This window comes from Crocodylus siamensis, chromosome 9 (genome assembly GCF_052110815.1).
Source record: "Crocodylus siamensis isolate JL-2025a chromosome 9, ASM5211081v1, whole genome shotgun sequence".
Lineage (NCBI taxonomy): Eukaryota > Metazoa > Chordata > Crocodylia > Crocodylidae > Crocodylus > Crocodylus siamensis.
In genome coordinates, this window is record NC_143403.1 from 61823378 (window position 1) to 61844534 (window position 21157).

At 40.4% G+C, this 21157-nt stretch overlaps 1 protein-coding gene across 10 annotated transcripts in view; it reads right to left on the minus strand.

Annotated features, from left to right (window-relative positions):
* FBRSL1 (fibrosin like 1) overlaps positions 1–21157 on the minus strand; it is a 679286-nt gene that overhangs the window by 210761 nt on the left and 447368 nt on the right. For all 10 annotated transcript variants that reach the window (XM_090062037.1, XM_090062033.1, XM_090062034.1 and 7 more), the window contains one exon: positions 1651–1680. In XM_090062037.1, coding sequence (XP_089918163.1) covers positions 1651–1680 — 30 coding nt within the window. The remainder of the gene's footprint in view (positions 1–1650; positions 1681–21157) is intronic.

A 21157-nucleotide genomic window follows, 5' to 3' on the forward strand; every position in this document is an offset into this window, starting at 1 on the left:
TTTAGATAATCATTAATAGCATAGCTGTATAATAAAACTACATGTCACTTACAACTTCATCTGAGGTTTGACTGGCAGATCTTTTAAACAGTTTTCTAAATGATTGCTTTTACTTTCTCTGATTGGACAGCCTAAGAAAGGCTTTAACTCTGTGGTACCCAAGCTTTTGGGAGTAAATACCACCCATTTCTCCTCCAGCCAGCTCTGCTATGATATCATTTTGAGGCAGATAGCCTTGGAAACATGTACTGCAAAAAATATAGACTGAAAAATCTACTCTATTTCATTCAGCAGCTATGATTTAACTCTCTCTCTTCATTTAAACTTTCATATTAAATACGTATCTGTTGTCTCAGGGGAAATTATACATTTGCCTGGACTTTCAATAGAAGAAAATGACACGTATTCCTAGGTCTAGCGACATGCAAAAGTAGGATTTAGTTAACATTAACCTTTAGTGCAATATCTGGATTTCATGGTACTTTCTTCCTGTGGTTACAGGATAAGTGATTTCTGAATTCAGCCCTACATCTGTAATTCTGATCCCATAGAAACTGTGCAAGTTGCAGTTTCTCATGAATGACTGGAAGTCTGGACAATCAAAATATAGGAAAAGTTTGATGGAGATTTAGCTGAGACTGATATCTAAAGATTATAAAAGCCTTTGACATGCTTGATGCTTAAGAGCATGTTACTGCTGTTGCTATGAAGTGGGGTTCTTCTGGTTTTCATGGCAAAGGTGACGGCTCTGCACAAAGATGGAGGGCAATATACCCAAATATGTGACTGTATAATTTCTCAGTTGACTAATAGGTATACCAAATTCAAAGTCAGAAACACTTGGATATGCAACATGATGAAGCAGCCACTGGGCATGTCTATATGAGACATTTACTGCACAGTACGCTAATTAACTACAGTAAAGGTCTCAGCATCTACACATGTGCCTGTTAGGCTGGAATAAACTAATTTACTCTGCAGCAGGATAGTACTTATGAACTGCACATGTAGAGACAGTTCATAACCTTTCTCTGAGGACAGGTACCCAATGCCCATCTTCTAAACCAGGCTCAGAGTTTAGGTGGGAGCATGCGGCGGGACTGTCCCCTCCATACATTTATCTGACCACCTTAGAAATAAGATACATAGTCCATAAGGTACATGAACTTCTGAAATGGTCTCTCACCTTAACCATGCTGATGTCTACAGGTCTGTTCTAAACCCATTACAAAAGAGACATAATCAAAGATTAGTATAAATTATTATAAATATTGGCTTTTGTGAGAGTTACCAGAGGGAGACTTCCTCTAACACAAAAAGGCAGTGCCAATTTAGTGACTTAACCCATGCTAAAATCTGGAGTATAAACCAAGAGGGTGTACTATTGTGTTAGCAGTAGTGAGCTCTGCTGTGGAGCTGAGCTAGGGGGAAAAGACTAAGGCTATCTGATCTGAGGTTCTTTGATTTCCTAATATTTCTAAGTTTGATGTGATGTTAAAGGAAAAAATGTATTTTTAAAGGAAAATATATATTTAAAAAATATGCATTAAACAAAAATATTAATTTTTTCACCTCATTTTTATTTTTCTCATTGGGGAATCTCCAAAATCATAAAGAATATGGGGTGGGGGGGAAAGAATTCAGTCTTACCTTATCGTCAATATCACTCTCGCTGTCACACTGCAAATTGGAGAAAGAGAACAAAAAAACTTCATCAAATATTTGTATTTAGATGAGTTTCTTGCATTATTATTTAAATTCTTTAGAATAACCTGCTTAATATATATTTGAATGGTCACAGAGAACACGAGTATTCTACATATTAATATATTTTAAATGATCAACCTAAACAAAAATATAAAGACAAAGCAAATGATACAAATGATTGTTGAATTAGATATTTGCACAAATGAAGCAAACAGGGATGTATTACGAGAACAACCGGATGTAACATGGTATCTCAACAAAACCTTCGCTTCTCATCATCCAAAATAGTGGAAGTGAACAGAAACAGTTGTGTTTTGCCTCTGACTAGATACAAACTTTGTTGTTTAATGCAAAAACTGGTGAAGGTGGCCAGTTTTAATCAGATTAGTAGTCCCCATACTGGTGACTGAAATAGTTAAAAACATAATTAAATCATGTAGCTCTTTTCCCAAAATGAAAAGGAGTTTTATTTAGGCAGCTTTACAGTAAAATTCCTTCCAATCTCTGAAAATGGAATGGTCCATTTTCACAGCACAAGCGATGGCAAGATAGCGTGAGTTTTGAGTGCTTAAAAATGTCTGGTTCTCATTGGTTGGAGGTAAGAAAGATTTACAGTTGTAAGATGCAAATCAATTTCTTGGCAACCTCTATACACAGAACAAATGGCTAGCATGTGGTGGGGCATTCAACTGGAATTTTATTTCACCTTGAGTGGATATTGCAGCATACATTTGTCTAAACTGAAATCAGGCTGGGAATCCAGATTTTGAAGCATCCTACTGGGATAAATGATTTAATAAGGTGAGAAAGTATAGGACAAAGATGGTGGGTGGCAAATATGGTAACTCATCAGTGAGAAATCTGCATGTGGGTTTTCATAATATAACATAACAGATGGAAAATATTTGTTAGGTGATTTAATCCATCTCCCACTTTTGAATGAGGCAGAGCATGTTGATTTATACCAAAAATTTATAGATTGTAAGGGTTGGAAGGGACCTTGCAAGATCATTGGGTCCAGCCTCCCTGCACTAGGTAAGAAAGCCAACTGGGGTCAGATGACCCCAGCGAGGTGACCGTCCAGTCTTCTTTTGAAGATATCCAGGGTAGGCTCGCCTTGCAAGTCTCTGATCATGCGGCTCTTCTCTGGACTCTCTCAACCTTTTCCACGTCCTTGCTGAAGTGTGGCACCCAAAACTGGGTGCAGTACTCCAGCTGTGGTCTCACCAATGCTGAGTAAAGTGGAAGAATCACTTCCCTGCTTTTGCTTGAGATGCATCGGTTGATGCATGCCAGAGTATTATTCGCCCTGTTGGCTACAGCACCGCGCTGACAGCTTATGTTCATAATATGGTCTACTATTACCCCAGGTCCCTTTTAGTTCCGAGGCTAGTTAGTTTGGTGCCACCAAGCCTGTAAGTATTTTAAGTATTTTGGGGATTGTTCATCCCCGGATGGAGTACTTTACACTTCATCTGGAGTACTTTGAACTTCATCTGGTTCTGATCCGCCCAGCCTGTCTAGGTCCGCCTGTATCTGCAGCCTATCTTCAAGCGTGACCATTCTCCCCCATAACTTGGTGTCGTCCACGAACTTGGCTAGTGAGCATTTCACCCCAAACATCATAAAGTTCACTATGCTATGACACCCTTGCTTTTGGGCAGTTTGCTTTAGAACGTACTTAATTTCTTCTTCCCTTTGACATGTGAAATGGTGGATCTCAAACACTACAGGGATCTTATGGTACTGTATTCTTTGATAAATATGGAACATGCAAAAAGCATCAGCCTTATGGAGGTGTCAGTCACAATTCCATATTAAAGGTTGTCTCAAATTTTCAGTCTGAGCCTTAGTTTCATCTAATCTGTTGCACTGATGTTTCTTTCTGAAATTTTGTTGTGGCTCTTTTGTTGTGGTCAAGAAGTTCTGTGCTGTAAACGTAAACTAGGCATAGAGAATACTTTCCAAGTTAAAAACAACCCCCGCCCTGTTCTTAAATTTATCCCGGGCTCTCCTGATTTTCAGCCACCTTTCACTGTGGAATGCAACGGTTCTAAACGAGAATGAACAATCAGTGTGTTCTGAAGAAAAATATAAAATTTGATACATAAAGTTATTAATCTTGTCACTGCTGAATGAATCTCTCTCTCTCAAACCAGGTGTGCACTAGAAAAAAGTTTTTCAGTAGACTTATAATGCAAAACTCTTCTAATGAAATAGTAATCTTCACTGACAAAATAGTCCTTTTGCCAGTAAACTTTAAACTTGTTTCCAGAGTAAAATAAAGCTATGACAACAAAAGTGCTTTAATGCCAGTATAAGCACATCTACCCTAGGGCATTCGGTGGCAGAGGATGTTGGAAAAAATCACCCACCTAAGCAAAACTTTGCATAGATGTGTGCTTAGTGATGTTCCTCATAGAGGTTTATGCATGTATCATCAACAATGAAAATACAAGGGCCCTTGTGGAGCTAAGGGTCAATGAGTCCTGAACTAGTCCTATGGACACATCTGACTGAAACTTGGATTAACTCTTAGTGGCTGAGTACTTCAGTATTTACAGCTTTATGTGCAGACATGGAAGAGATGTGAGCCACTTCTCTTAAATGGAAGTGATTCAACAGGATCAAATGCTACCAAGCTTTTGAGGATAACTTGGCAAATGAGCTTATCCCTGTTAGCCCACCAACTTTCACTTCTAAGCTGCTTCTATTTTAGTAAAGAAAGGCCCCACACCAACACTTTGCTATACATTTTCATGCCTTTAAGGGGCATGTACTCAGTTAACTTCTCAGTGTTAACTACAATAGATGTTTTACTAATACAATACTGCAAGAATGAAGGTTGAAAATTTCTGTGGTGCTGCAACAGCTGCACATCTTTTCACTCAAATTCTGGCAAGAAGCAACACCAAAACTGCAACAGATGCAAAGCGGAACGATTCTGTTCCTTTCAAGGGCTGCGCCTGTAGTGCTAAATGCCATCAGCTACGTTGTAATGCATTTGTACAACTCCAAATATCAGATCGTTTCAGAAATGCTAAACACATAGGGCCCACCTGTTGATTTGGAGCTGTGAGTTTCCAAACTGGCTGAAATTACCAGTTACAACAGGTTTATGAGAGTGCATTTTATGTATTTTTTCAACCTATATTCCTCCCTAGCTCTTCCAGACACAGTGGGGCTCATCCTTCGCTGAAGAAAACCAAAGATCCACACAGCTATGACAGTTTACATCAGCTGAAGATTTCTCCCAACATTTTTATATTCAAGCAGAGAATGAGGAGGTCCAAATCTGGCTTCTTACTCGCTTATATCTCTGCCTACGCTACCTAGCTAGCACATCAGCTCCCGAAAGCATTACCACCTTACACGAAACTGTAGAAAGCCAGAGTGAATTGGACCAGTTTCACGTTAAACAGTGGGCCTGCCAGGGAGTGCTTTGCTGAACAGAGACCTATGAAACATCAAGGCCAGTGTTGTTTTCTACTTAGAAGCTGCTGCTTTTCAGCACATTCAAACTTCACCAAAGGAGATGAGACCTTTGCGGAGACAGGCACTTAGCAAATACTTTCCAACACACGGTACTTGTCTATCGTGAAAGATTTTTGCTTACTTTGCTGAGCTTTAGGCAAAGCATTAAACAAACAAATAAAAGAGGTTCTTGTTGCTTCTAGAGACTTGAGTTCCCAATTCATGCTTTAAAGTCAAAATTAAACATGATTTTGTTAAGACTCTCAACCCTCTCAGATACCTGCTGATTTCATAAAGACCCACATTATCAAGTTGTGTGGTATTAGCAATTTCCCCTTTAGAGAGATCCGGGACTGGCACACGAGGGTTGAGATGTGTTGGCAGCCAGCTCTGTTTAGGTGAAGCTTCACCAAACACCTACTTGCACTTATTCCTGGCACAAGACAGCGCTGACAAAGCAACGCATTTATCAGAAACTTTATGGATTAAAAAAAAAGGAAAGGGGGATGCAATCAGGACAGAAAGATAATTACTATTTCTGTAAATACCCTATTAAAGGACTAGGAGCCTTTCATCGCCAACTGAGGAGTTGAAATTCAGCCTAGGTCAGTAGTCTGCAATAAACCTATGATTCTAGTCCAGTTCCCGTTGTGGGAGGCATCACAGTTTGTAGTGTCAGCATGGATCAAACAGACCATGAAAACGGAAGGATCCTTTCATTCCTTGGGCACTGTCTAGAGTCTGCTTCGGTTATAATTTTAACCACTGACAATTAGATTTGTAGGTTTTAAAATAATCACTGTTAAGATTATTTACTCTGACCTCTTGTATAATACAGGCGAGAAAACTTCACTCTGTGGCTCCTGCAGTGAACCCAAAGGCATGGGATCACACAGGAGCATGTCTTTTCAAAAGACACCTGCTGCTGATTTAAGGACTCCCAGTAGTGGATAAATGACTCAGCAGCTACAATGGCGGCAGCAGCTGGCTGTGTCTGCTCATCTGGTCTTACTGGTGCTAGCTCTGGCACAGACGGAGGAGAGGTGAAGGGTACTGCAGTCATCCTATGTTGTACTGGCTTTATAGATACATTTCATGATCTTTCAAGCTGCCAACCTAGCACCTTATAATAACTTAAAAGTAACTCCTTAAATGTAATAAAATAATTTCAAGTAACTCTTGTTTATAAATTCTGTATCTGGATTTATAATATTTATAAAATATGAATCCCTGGAATTACTTAGCCAAAAGAGCTCTGATGTGCTGATTTATGCAAAATGCTAATCAATAAAAATACAAGGAAAATTTAATTTACAATTTTTCCAAAATATGCCTTATAGCATATATGTTTGCCTGCTAGTCAGGATGAGATATTTCTTGGCATTACAATGGAATAGTCAGAGTTTCTAAACATAGGAATTATGTATTTAAAAGCAGATTTAAAAAAAAATCTTTTTGGACTGTTAATATCCATTATTATTACCCAAATCTAAGGTGATTTTAGGAGTCTGCAAATAACATTGCTTTTAAAAATGCAAGGTTGTCTTTACACCTACTACAGGCAATGTACGGTGGAAAAAAGGAAAAGGCACTGTAAAAAACCTTTAAAAGGTCTTATCTGTGCTTTAAAGGGAAAACGCTTACTTAATACAGTTTTGAACTCTCAAAACTCACATTGCCATAATGAGTATAAAAATCCATTACAGATGGCTTGCATTACTAAAAGGTGCAGAATTGCACCTTTTAGATGCCTAATTTTGCTTTGTGCCGATATACAACTTTGCCTCATGTAGATAAGCGAAAGCTGTAAAAAGCAAGTGAACCATCAAATCTGCACACTAAATTTTATAAACAGACATACAAATGAGGCAAACATCTGCTATCGGAGGATACATTTGCCCAAATCAGAATTTGAAAGTAGTCTGCAATTAATTGTTTTTAAAACGAAAAGGAGAGAGAGCAAAGATTTCAGTTTGAATTTAGTTTACAACTCCCCTAGTTTAACTGTGGCAGCTCCAGCCTTGAAAACCGAAGAGGCCAGTGGGGCTCCATGGGGAGGCAGATCCAGCTGTAAACAAAATTTCACACGGGCAAAGAGTCATGGACCCAACTGCAAGATGTGGGCTTTACGCTGGGTATTTTGGACAGCCACACAATATCATATTTCACTGTCTTAAAGACTAGATGAGACGCTCTAGATTCCTTTCCCCTCCTCTTCCAATTCTGAAAAGTCTACCTAGCCTTTACTTGCATGAGTACCCCACTATATGCATACATTTTATTCACAGGAGTAGCCCTACTGACTTCATTAGGGCTATTTAAATTGGCCAAAGGACAAGTCTTCAGTTCTTGTGGAAATGGGGCCTTGATCGCTGTGATTTTATGAAGAAAGAAACCCAGTGCCCTACATACGTTAACCTTTGAATGAAAGCCGCTAATAGATCTAAAAGGGTGCCAGAACATTTGAGAAAGAAAGGAGGAATACATCATTATCCTTGTGATTTAGACTGCTGATCAATACATAGCACCCTGGAAAATGGAGAGTGTGAAACCATCTCAAACTGACCCTTCCAGCCCTTCCTCCCCAACCCATTCCCAAGGAAAATCAACAGTCGGATCCAGTAAAAAGCTGAGCTACAGAATTCATTCAGGGGTTTGTTTGGCTTTTTTTTTAAAAAAAAAAAAAAGACTTACTTTCATGTACACATAAAGAAACAGGATCTCTCAGGCTGAAAAACATGCGAGAGTAACAAAGAAGCAACTATACAACTAAGGCAAGTCCGCCTGGAAAAATGCATGAAAAACAAAACCAGCGTTGACCCCTCCCTCCAAAAAGGGGGAAAAAAGGTCAGTTTAGTTTCTGTGGTAACATGTTTAAGTACCTTTACACCCTCTTTTTCTCCCTGGCTCAGTTATAAAGGAAAGGCCTTGGGTCAATAAAGAAAGACTGACGCTAATGTTTTGTATAGTGAGGAGGTTTAAATGAATAAATAATAGGAGAAACTTCAAATTAACCTACAGGATTCTCAGGGAGCTCTAGGGAAAGATTTTGGGATTACGGGAGGGGGTTCTGTGCTACGTTCAAAAGAACCAGCAAACTAAGGCTAAGGTGGTACAAGCCACACAACCAGTTTCCACGCAGACTTTGCTAAGGAATGTCAACTGTGGAAGAACTGGAAAAAAAACCCAGAAAACCTCCACAGCTTCACCTCCCACACAGCTGTTGTCAAAGGGACAAAAGCCCTTGTCAAAATACAAAGTTAAAGAAATGTAAAGAATGGCAACTGTTGACAGCAATGGGGGCTCATTGAAAGACAAAGGCTTCAATTACCTGGATTTTCCTAAAGGCCTGTTAACACTCCAGGTCTATAAGCAAAACTGTAAACAGCCTATTGTACTGTGTTCATAAAGGCTTGTAAAAGGATTATTCACTGAGTTGTGCCAACTGCCTCTTAATTCCCCCAAGAATGTTTGCAAAGCAGGCCCTAATTGCCCCACATTTTGTAAACAGTTCCCTGCAATGACAGGTTCAAGTCAGCACCCTTTGTGCTAGGGAAAGTTAGCTAAAAAATAAAAATATGGGTGGAATCAACTCATTCTGTCACAGAGAAGCCATATGTGTTCCTTTTCTTCCCACCCAAATGAAGACAGCTGAGAGCTCTCTAGGCTATGGAGGAATGAGATTAAAATGTCACCACATTCAAGGACTACTGGGAAGAGATTACAAAAGAAATGGTTTGATCAATAAAGAAAGAAGACTTAGTCAGGATCCCACTGGCTGCAATGGTGAAAGAGCAGGCTCAACATTAAACTGGAGGAAACGTGTGTTGGTTTTCTCTCCACACATTCCCTACTGTGCCCTCCTAATAGTGTCTACTCCCCCATTATCTTGCACAGCGTCGGAACAATCAGACTTTTTCAATAAAAAGGCCTTTAAGAAAATGTGAAATACCTCAGCCAGTACGTCAAATGTCCTCATGGAAACTAGGCAGACAAGGTTCTTTGGGTAAATGTGATATCTTTTATTAGACCAACTAAATATTGTTTAAAACAATCCCCAACTCATGGAAAGTATGGTGATCTAACTGAACAACCACAATGTTTTAGGACAAACATGAGAAAAAGACATTACAAGATGGAAACACTCAATCACCAGTGAGAGAACGTTTTGTACAAAATAGCCACTCCATGTAATTTCAGTCCTTGTCTTCACTGCCCGTCCTGGGAAACCTACAAAATGCCTTCAGAAGACAGGTGAGGGAACAAAAATTCATAACTTTGAGACATGGACTAAACAGAAACATTGGTTTTATGGTTCATTACAATCTACTTGCTCCCTCTCTGTCCTTCATAAGTCATAATGGCCCTTTTCCCATTGGAAGAGTCTTATTCTTTTACTCAAGAAACTGAACCACCAACAAGCCAAGCCCCAAAGGATGACATGTGATGTGAAGAACTGAGGCAGGAAGACGAGGCAAAGGCAATTCAACATCTTGCTGATGTCCATGGTATGTATGTTTTTTTCAGTGTCACTGAAGCCATCTATGGTTTGAGCATTCAGAGACCAACCCCCTTGAGACCTAAGGTTGGAGGAGACCTGATCAAGGAAAGGGGAGCCATCAACACCCATCGCAAGGAGCATTTTGAAGACCTTTTCAATTGCAACTGTTGTCGATGAGCTTGTTCTCAATTCCATCCTGCAACATCCAGCTGACTATGTTGACTCAGTTCCATTGACTACCACTCTCTGGGCCCAACCACAGAGTCAGTTCCCCAGCATAGGACCATAAGATTGTTGAGGCTGCAGTTATCCAATTTTACCATGAGGACATCATGGGAGACCAAGTCAAAGGCTTTTTTGAAATCTAAATATATGACATCAACCTCTTCTCCTTTGTCCAGGTGATGTGTCACCTGGTTATAGAAGGAAATGAGGTTTGTCAGGCAAGACCTACCTGCAACAAAGCCATGTTGGCCATCTCAAAATGTTGCCTTCTGTTAGCCTGTTGTTGATGGTTTCTTTGATGATTTTTTCCAAGATCTTTCTAGGGACTGAGGTCAAACTGATTGACCTGTAGTTCCCTGGATCTTCCTTCGTTCCTTTCTTGAAGATAGGCACCACAACGGCCCAATTCCAATCTTCTGGAACCTCTCCTGAGCACCATGAGTTCTCAGGTATCCTTGTCATTGGTCATGCTATGATGTCAGACAACTCTTTTAGCACTCTTGGGTGCATTCCATTCCACTCTTCTCAATATTCCTTATTGCAATGCTACATCTGACCCTCAACAAGCTTCCAGTCAGAGTGGAGCTAAACGACCGAATGGATGACAAACTGTTTAATCTCAGTCTACCCCAAGCCAGAACTAAGATCACCCCAATCTCAAGCATCAAGCTCCAGTATGATGATGCTGATGCTGTAATCTATGTTCTCTAAGAAGCAGGCTTTAGGCAATTGTGAACATCTTACCAAGGCTTACAAGAAAATGAGCAGTCCCCAACTCAGGAATTCAGATTTATGGTGAGATTCTAGAGAACGTTGAGTATTTCCTGTACCTTGGAAGATATCTGTTGCAGAAGGCTGACATCGATGAAGCAATCCAGCATTGCCTCAGATGTGCAAGTGCAGCCTTTGCAAGCCTGAAGCAGCAGTTCAAAGGTTGGAGTTAACCTGTTAACTGGAGACACCAGTGATTTTAAAGATAGATGAGGAGTTGGGTCAGTAGTGAAGTGGTTTGCTGTAATATTTGCCTCATAGAAATCAACTTGATAGAATTAAAGAAGGAACTATAGCTATTCAGTATCAAGAACAAGCACACACACTGATGAGAACTTGTTTTTTGGTTGCTGCTGGCTATGTAGACTGGCATTAGCTCCATTCTGCAGCGAACTGAAAACAAACTTCTAGCCTTCCTCCATGCCCAGTAGGCATAACTAGAAATAGAGAGAATATGAACTTTGCTTGCAGTGGATACAGATGACATTTAAGCAGCAATTAGATGGCTTCAATAAGAAAATATAATTAGATATTTAGAGGTGAGCTGCACAAGAACTGAAGCCAGGTCTCCACTATAAACTTCTGCTGGTGCAGCTATTTGCAGCCAGCAGTAGTGTGAAGAAGCGAAAGCCTGACTGATCAGGCTTTCCTGTTATAGAGATCCCATAAGAAGCTACATTAGACAAAATGGGTAAAAAGTGCCATGTTCAATATGACAACCCAAAATATTCAAGAATCAAGCAAAATTAAAGTACCTAAAATCACGACATTTTAAAAATACTTTTTGCATTCTTTTTATATGCCTCTATTTTTTGTTTCCAATTTTTCAAACTTCTTTCCATAGCTGTGAGGATGACAAACTTATTTTGCTTTTGAAAGTGGAACCTGAGGTTCTTCTATAATTGTATGACTCTGGGAATTGGAGCTTTAAGGAAAAGACAACAGGAAAAACTGCAGGATGGGCAATAAAATTAAGAGTAGTTAATTTTAGCACTGAAATGTTACCTCATTAGTTATATGTACAAGAAAAATCTTCCTCCAAGAACAGCCCCTTATTGGAGAGACTGGGTTATGTCCCCAGTTTGCACTAGTAATGTGAAGACACTTCATTTTAGAATCCCATGTTCCCTTTTCCACTGAAACACTATTTCAGATTTATAGCCTGGGAGCTCACAGGAACCCCAGTTATGGATTAGGATCCCATCAGTCTAGGGAACATGGACTTTTTGGGTCCCCGCCCCAACCAGCTTACAATTAAGGGTTTAATTCACAAGCAAATATGTATGCAAATACAAAAGACACCCAACACAGCATTCACATGAGATATACAGTACCCAAAACAGCAATCTAGACATTTAGAAGGCATGCGAGAAGACAGGGCCCAGCCTGAAAATGTATACAGTTTAACTTAGTGGTCCCAAACTTTTGCTGGCCCATAAAGAACAATATTAAAAACAAATATGGCATTGTGAGGCAACATCATACTTTGTCAACCACATTTTTAGCATGCGACTTTTTGTGGCAGCAACCAAAAAGCTGGAAGGTCTCACAGGTAACATGTTTCTGTGAGCCATGGATAGAGGACAAGCGATGTCACTAGACTGCCTACAAATAAGATGAAGTAGGTGGAGTTAAGAGAGAAGAAAAACTACCAGGAAGAAAGTAGATCACATACCTTTTTCATAAAACATGTACCAAACAGGCTGCAAATATCACAGTTGTAGACACTCACATTATTCACACGCCCACACGTATGGTAAAGGATGGTCACGTTACTATGCTGTTATTTGCAACCACAGTTTGTTACCTCGTTGCCTTTTATCAAGAAGCTTGCTGGAAGCATCAGGCTTCAAATGTGCTATTGTTTTGAAGGAAACAGTAGGATAATCAGGTCTTTTTAAGATCTTCCCTTTGCCCCACTCCCCTGCCATGACCCCTTGTAAAATAATTTCTCCAGAGCTGCAGGAAGATGCTTGTAGCAATAGTTGTGTGTGTGTGTGTGTGTGTGTGTGTGTTTATGCACGCATGTGCGTGCGTGTAGCAATAGTTACGTGCGTGTGCTTGTGCGTGCATGTAGCAATAGTTACGTGCATGTGCTTGTGTGCGCGTAGTAAGTTATGTGCATGTGCTTGTGTGTGCACGTGTGTGTAGCAATAGTTATGTGCGTGTGCTTAGCAATAGTTGTGTGCGCTTGTGTGCACATGTGTGTGTGTAGCAACAGTTATGTGCATGTGCTTGTGTGCGCACGTGTGCGCAGCAATAGTTATGTGTGCGCTTGTGTGTGTGCGTGTGCACGTGGAGGGGGAGGGGTGCTCTTTCCTATTAAGTCTGGCAACAGATTCATGTCTGCAGGGGCTTGCTTAAGATGATAGGAAGAGAGAGTTTTATCATGAGCCAAGCTGACAGAAAAGCCTGCTAATGGGACTTGAGGCATACACAAGAAAGAGAGTGCCAAAACATTAAGCTACCGCCAAGTGTCAGAGGGCCACTGATTTATTGCTGCAATTTTGCCACTGTGTCCTTTATAAGGTCCCACAAGTCCTTCCTGCTGGCAAGAAACCGTGAGCTGCTGCAGCTGAGGGAGCAGTCGAGATCCACAGTGCAGAACTGGCCAAGAGGAGCGGGGGGGGGGGGGGGGGGGGGGGGGGGGGAAGAGGAAGGAAATCGAATGTTGACTTGAACTTGCCCCAGGCAGAAGAGAGTCCTCTTAGCTCCACTGGCTCCTTGACAGTTTGATGAAATGAGTCAGGGCCTCCCTATGGCTAGACCCACTCAGGCTTCCCGGTACTGGGGTAGAGCTGCAAGAAACAGATTGAGCCTCGGGGCAGCCATTTTTTTCCCCTTCTCTTCTCAGCATTTGGCTGGGGGAGGGAGGGTTATGAGCACTACAGATGTATGTGCTGAGCCTTTGTCTCTGTGCGTATGGGGAAGGGAAAAAAAAGAACAGCAAGAGAGTATTAGCAGTGGCAGGCAAGAATAGCCCCAAGCACTATAACTAATTTTGAGAGGCAATGATGCATCGGATGGTCTATGTGCTGCTTGGGCTGAGGGGGCCCGTTGTGAAGCGGCAATCAAGAGGACATTTTGTTAAGTGACCAACAGCTGTCATCTGCAAGCTGAAAGAAGGGAAGGAAGGAAGGGGGGGAGGAACGAGCATTTGTACCTTGGAGGCAGAGAGCATTAATCCACCAATCTGCCTCAGCTTTAACTCTAAAAATGCTCAGTGCCACCAACGGAGCCCGACTCCACTCCATCACCCGTCCTGAGAAACGGACTCCCCTCACCCGGCGTCTGGCAGACAGCGCCAGCTTTGTTACCTAGGCAGGACAAGGAACCAACGCTAAAAATACTGCTTAAGTCGCTTTTCATTCCGCAAAATTGAGTTGATCTGCTGCAGCCTAGGGTCAATCCCTTAAAGACTGCTTTTTTTTCCCCCTTCCCTTTTCCTTAGCATTCATAAATTAATCAGGAGGACCCTGACTAAGTCATTTCATGCTGTACAACATAAAAGAAAGTCCCCTGATGATCCATGCTAGGATCTATTAAAAGGAGGGGGGTGGGAGGTAGGGGAGGGGAAAGAGGGGAGAAAAGGAGGGGGAAAAAGGGAAAGAAATCTCAACCTTTTTGATTTTTTAGGATAAAAGCTGGAGGACTTTGTTACAAATTCTAGCCTACATCAAAACACCTTAAATAATTCAAAGAACATGTTAAAGGGAAGAAACTGAATGTTGCTCTGATGTTCAGTTGCTGCAACGCAGAATATTACCCAAAACAGCACAGCCTGTTAAGGGAAAGAGCAGCCTTGAGCATTTCAGTTCTTTAGAAAAATGTCAGAACCTGTAAAAATCATAATTTCCAACAACTTTTTTGTGTGTGTGTGTGTGTGTGTGTGTGTGTGTGTGCATGATATAAACTCAGCAAGACTGAAATGTAGGTTTCTGACAAGCTGTTAACAAGACAACTTTAGAAATCTGTCTGGAGCTCTCAGGGAGATGGGCTGCCATTTCACTGCTCCGAAGAAGTTCATGACATGACAAGCAAAAATCAGGGAACAGAGACCTAAAAACCACGGTGTAATTTTCATTTGCTTCTGTCGTGAAAGAATTCAGGCAGAAATATTAGAAGACTGCACAACTAAAAAAGCCAGCAACTGGAAAATCATTGCTGGGGTTTGACAAGCACATCTTTTATGCCGAAAATGGCTTCTTTCTTTCTTTTTTTTCCTTGCAGGAAAGCATATTTTTTTAAAATGAGATAATCTCACATTATTATATGAGATCCACAAGGATTCTAAGGGCTGCCTAATTTTCAAACTAGATCTAAAAATGATCCAGTTCATGTGATAATGCATCTGCCTTCAGGTGAATACAAAAGCCACCAGATTCCTGGAATGGTTTTGCACAAAATATATTTCTTTAGGAAAACTGGTGCCACCTTTTTTATAATGGCACGTTTCAGATTTTCTCTCACCAGAGCGAACTGAAAGGAAAGCGGCTATAGGAGAAGGGTGTTTAATGAAAACGCTGAATTAAAAAAAGAAAATTAAACAGGTGTCCACATCTTACTGAAGAGCATCTTTCTAGCAGGCTACCCCAGTAAGAATCACAAAATAAGGAACTGCATCCCAGAGGTTTTGGGTGGTTCGCCAGACGCTAACCTCAGGCCTTCCAACACCTCCTATACAAATTCTCCCTGACATCTGGAGGGGGTCAAGACTTGCTTTTCCACAATCCTTCCAGACTGCTGCATAAGTAGGCAAAATAATATAATCTGTGTTCATGAAAAAGGAAGCCAAAACTGGGATGCTGCCCCAAAATCTTTTTGTATGCAAAACCGATGACATGAAAGTATTTCCTTGCACTATCTTGTTTGTCGCTGTCAGAACACCAACACATGCAGAAGATGCTTTATATTCGGTTTCCCTTAATTCAACTTTTCTGGTACTTATGAGGTTTTTAAAAGGCATGTGCGTCTTTGCTAGCTGATCACTGTTTAACAGTGGTGTTACAGGGATGGAGTTAGCTTACCTGCTGAGGTTCCAGTCTAGCCTCAGGTAAAGCACTTGGATATTATTGCCATGGACGCTTTAGGAAATGATAAGGCAGTTACACATGCCAAACTTCCTGGGTAATTTCAGCCTCCCCTGGCAGGAATACAGACCACAGGATTCGGTAGGTTATCTTCACTGCTATATGACTGGAATCAGTGGGGTACCTTAGTTTAACTAAGGCCAGAATTTGGCCAGCATTGCAAAAGCCAGGCAAATAATGAACTGAAGCTTTTCACCCCTTCCTCTTTCAATTCTTTTTCACACAGCTCTGTGGTGCAAACCTAAGTCTTCTTTTGGGTAATTGAAAGGACAGTGCACACAAAGTTGAATGGCTGACATTGCATTTCACCAATTTGCAACACGGAGGGAACTCTGACAAGAAAAGAAGTCTAGTTTGCCCCTCTTCAGAGGCAATGAGAAGTTCTTTTCATTCTCCACTTACTATGGCATTGTGTGGCCTGTCACTCATTTTCTTTTCATTAGGCAGACACTTTGGGAGACATTACAGTTTCAGTGCTGTACATGGGCTTTCACTGGGAAGGCAGGAAAACATCCATTACTTTTTTTTTTTCATTCCCTAGCTTTGAACTCTCCCTATCCCCAAGTTCCTTTGACAGGTTTCTCACTTTACTCCCTTTCTGATCAACCTACTGGCTTGGGACTATTCCTGAGGTCCTCCCTCACCTAGTATTTCAGACCCTGGCCCCATTATTCCCATGCTACGAGATGGTTCCTTAGTAGAGAAAGAATTTCCCAACTACTATTGACTGGTGCATCATCCCAGCCTACCTGCTGAGGTGCGCTGCATACAATACAAAACACTTTTCTCAATTATTGCCCAGATGTTAACATAAAGCAACTCTAGCCCTTGCTAAAATCAAGACATGGAAACAGTGACTGGTCAAAGAGGAAAAAAAACCCCAGTCCTTAAAGGAAACTATTTATAAGAGTAAGCAACAGTGTCCCTGCTGTGATTTGGGTATATATGCCTTACGTAAAAGTAAAAAGGGCAGTCAGGGTTAATTTGGATTTAGCCAAAGGTTGCTACATCACACAGTATTGAAATCTGTCATCTGAACCATTGTTATCAGTCCAGAAATATCTATCTTACTGTAAACATCATTTTCTTTCCCACTTTGCCTCATTTAGTCCAGAAGTAGATGTAAATGCTATGTCACAATAGGGAGAGAAAAACAAGTGTAAAGCACTCAAACACTAAGAAATAATAAGGGTTTGTTAAATATGCCCCTGCTCTGACTGGAATACATTTAGATATTCTTAGCTCTCTTACTCTATGGCATGTAGTTCTGTTTGGGAATTTCATTTACATATTTATCTAGTGGAGAACATGCATGGCTGTCTTTCCTCAATGCAGAAACATTATTAGCTGGCAGGAAGCTGTTATAGGAAATTTCAGCAAGGATCTCAGTAGACAAAGCACTTCTTAATACCTTAACATCATACTTAATAAAACTGACCCTGCCAGAATGAACACTAACCTTTGGCTGTGGAACACGATGTAATTTGTTAGGACTGAGTCACTGGAATATTTATTTTATTCCACTTTATAAATAATGAGCTGAATTTTTCTTGCTTGGCCACACTGTTAACTCCTTTGCAAGCCAGTACTTTTCATTGTCTAGGAGCACACAGCTTTACAAAGTGGAGTTGTTTCTTTCTGAATGTGCTACAGAAACCACAGAAAGGGGTTCAACGTTCTCATTTTAAAATGCAGCTAGCCACACCAATGCTTCCTTTAAGGTGTACAATGTGTGCTGCAGGGCGAGGAATGATTTAAAAGAACTTGGGCCTGATATTTTCAAATCTGGGCATCAAAATTCAAAAGTGCATTGTAGATGCCCAGCCTTAGGCATTCAAGTGTTAAGAACTTGGCCTGAGCTATTTAAAGGTAATATTGTAGGTAGAGACTTCTTAGGACAAATGTTTGAGGTCAATTTTGATTTTGCTGAGGCCAGTCAGAGCTATCAAGTGATGGTAGCAGTAGCCTAATACCATACTTACACGTACAGTACTATTTTGGTGCACCTAATGATAGATAGGCACGTGTGAATCAGATTGGATGCATGCGGAGGGCTTTTGAATACAGAAAAAGAAACTTCCCAGAGCTGTCAATATATGATTTTGAATGCTTATGCATAATTTATCTTTTAATCAATACTATTTAATCCCATTGCTATTTAACTCACAACAAGGGTTTTGTTAAGTGCAAGAAGGATAAACCTTGTATCAACTAGCAGTAATGTTTGGATGAATATTATTGTTCCATCTGGTTAATCATTTAACATAACCAGAGAGCCGTCTCCAGAAGCCCATTTCCCTTGAGGCAGCTGTTAGAGCATGTGCTAGAACACTTCAACCACTGTTACTGAAATAAACCTAGCGGGATAGACTGCCTATCCTCTTTTATTGTACTGGTAAGTTGTCCAGGGGCAAAAAAAAAAAAAAATCACTATGAAAGAACTGGAAAGCACTTTTCATCCAAAAATCTAAAGGGAATGGAACCCTCCCCAAAGTAATGGCCATTTTTATTAAAAACGAAGCACCTCTTCAGCACCCCACCTTTCATTCAGCTCCTTCCTTTCATTCCAGTCCATCCTTGACGCTGCAGAAGTCCATCATTCACAGGCAAGAAGGAAGCCACTGCCTGGAGGATGCACTTAGGCACCCCAACTGTATACTCTGGAAAAATACCAAAACAAAACCCAAAGGTCCAGTCTAATTTCCAGTTTAAAACTTGGGAATTTGGTCACAGACTTCTCTAAGATCCAAACTTGACCCTGAAAAAGCGAGGTACAGATTTCTGTATTACCTCTACCGTGACACGAGTAAACAGAGATGTTTGCATGACGTATCACATCAACCCACACGACCAAACAGGTAAAGAAATCACGGTGTCCTCAGTTACTAAATGAGAATTTGGAAAATGTCAGGTTCACTTTAAAAGTTTGAAATGTTGGCTGCACATCCAAAAGTCTGAACCCTCTCCTCCACTACCTTATCCCATATACTTTTCCACTTGACCTTCCCTGACCTCCTGGGTACCAACTTGTTCCTGCCAACCTTCACATCCTTAAAGCCCCCAAAAACATGAATGACTGGCTGGTTTCATTTCATGACTCTAAAGTCACTCTGGATCACACTACCTTGAAAGAGGGACTTTGGAGCTGCTGGAAAGTCCTCAAGGAGCCAAACATTCACAAAAGATCCATTTCAACTGAACCAATCCTCCTAACATCTATACCGAGCCGCTCCTCTTGTTGCCTGCAAATTTCACATTTGGTTTTTTTTTGGTTTTTTTACATATTTTTTTTCTTTCAGAGAAAATGCCCAGATGCTTGGCTTCATGCATAAGTGAAAAAGGGAAACACAAGCCGAATCTCTGAGAAAAGCCATTGCTTAGCAGCTACAGTTTTCCTCAAGTGGCTGGAGAACAGAAAGAAAGAAGAAACCTCCTGAAAGGAGAAGGTGAAAATAATATTTTAGACAGAAAAGATCAGGAAAACAAACAAACCTGCACGTGGTCTTGCGATAGGATGGGCTAAAATAGTGCCCTTTCACGGTTATCTAGTAGAGTTACCACAGTGATAGGTGCCTTAGAAACACGTAAGATTAGATGAGATGGAACAAACTGGTGTGCATTAGTCATGAAGTAAAAGAACAGTCCATTAAGGAAACTGATTTCAGCTTCAAGAGGTTATTATAGACACAGGTGAATGTAAAATCTATTTGAAAAACTGGAAAACATCTTGACCATGTCTTTTTAACCTACTCTCCGTATTCAGACATTGGAGTTGTTACGAACAGATGCGCTGCTGTTGCTGCTCTGCATGGGAGGTACAGGAATGCCAGGAGTTTTGTACCCGTTGTATTTTTTTGCCATATCAGGTTCTGGTACTCCAGGCTATTATATCTACTTGAAATAATGGCTTGAAGCCACAAACAGCAGTAAAATGGATAAACAGCAACTCATGATAATAGCATTATTAATGCATGTCACTACAGCACATGTAATAGCAAGAGGGTTTTTCATGGACTGCAGCATAATTAGGTACCTTTAAATTTGCTTTAAAGCCTTTTCATGAAGCTAGAATGTGGGAAGGTTCTGCTCAGCATTCACGTGAAATAGTTGCACAGGTAACTAAATAACCCAAGGGCTTGTGGCTAGCTTTTAGGAGCACATGCAGAGAAAAGCTGGATCTGAATTATACTCCCTCGCATATATTTTCTTTAAAATTCTCATTTTAATTCACACCTAACACACTTTTGTTTATGCAGCAGAAATACCATTCAGAGCAAAGCAGTTTGTTGGCTCAGCTGGTTAATGAAAAATTGCCACAATTACAAAAACAAATCTTTGTTTTCAATTTTCAGTAAGCACAGCTTTAAAGAGAACAAGCTGCTCTTGAAACCAGGATTTAAAAAAAAAAAAAATCCTTCCTAGCAACTGCAATTATGATACTTTCATGTCAAATGAATTATATTACTGAAAATAAATCTTTCTAAGATGCACAAGAGGGTTATCTGGCTCCAGTCAGACTTATGCATTACTGGTTTTATATGTTGTACTCTACTTGATTAATATAGGTAATCAAATTATATTGCCTTCCACTGTGCTCTCAAATTCAAGGCTATAATGTTTTCAATGACAAAGTTCATAGAGTTGTATAAAAATGTACCTCATGCTGTACCAGCCCTTTATTGCTGTAGTAAAACACCATTTTCAATTTAGTAATAAGTGATATAAAACAGAGTGTCTTGATTGGCAGGGTCGTATTCATTATGCAGTGCCCTATGACACAGTACACTTCAGAATGGAAATTTAAGGACAGAACCTACCACAATATCGGACACTGATACTTCAGGAAATAAAACGACTCCTGTCTCGCACATTTTCCAAAGGAAGCACAAGGCACTAGACCCTGATTCCTTCCTGAAGAGACAGAGGGGCAGGGAATATTCATTAGAGAAATGCATTAATTTCACTGAGTTCCATTATATAAGGATTTTCTTGAATGGTAGCCAATCCTGTAATATCACTTCCCACTTTGAACAGCAAAATGAAAAAAGAAAACAACAGAATGGGGGAGGGGAATGTAATAAAGTGGGTATCAAGGAATCAGGAAACACGGTTTCTGTCTACGCCCATAAGCACATTTTCAAGAGATGTCAAAAAGTTAAGAGACCAGTGTCCGGCCAAAGGAGTATAATTTTTAGATGGCGTGTCCTTTGCACTTTTTGATCTTCAGGTCTTTTTGAGGGCCTTGAAGTGGGCAATCAAAAACTGACAATCCCTAAATTCACTGGCTGCTTCTGAAGCACCTCCTTTTCCTTCTATCTACAACATCTAAAATAAAATGTACCCACATTTGTAATAAAATAAAACGTACCTCAAAACCCCAAAACCCCCG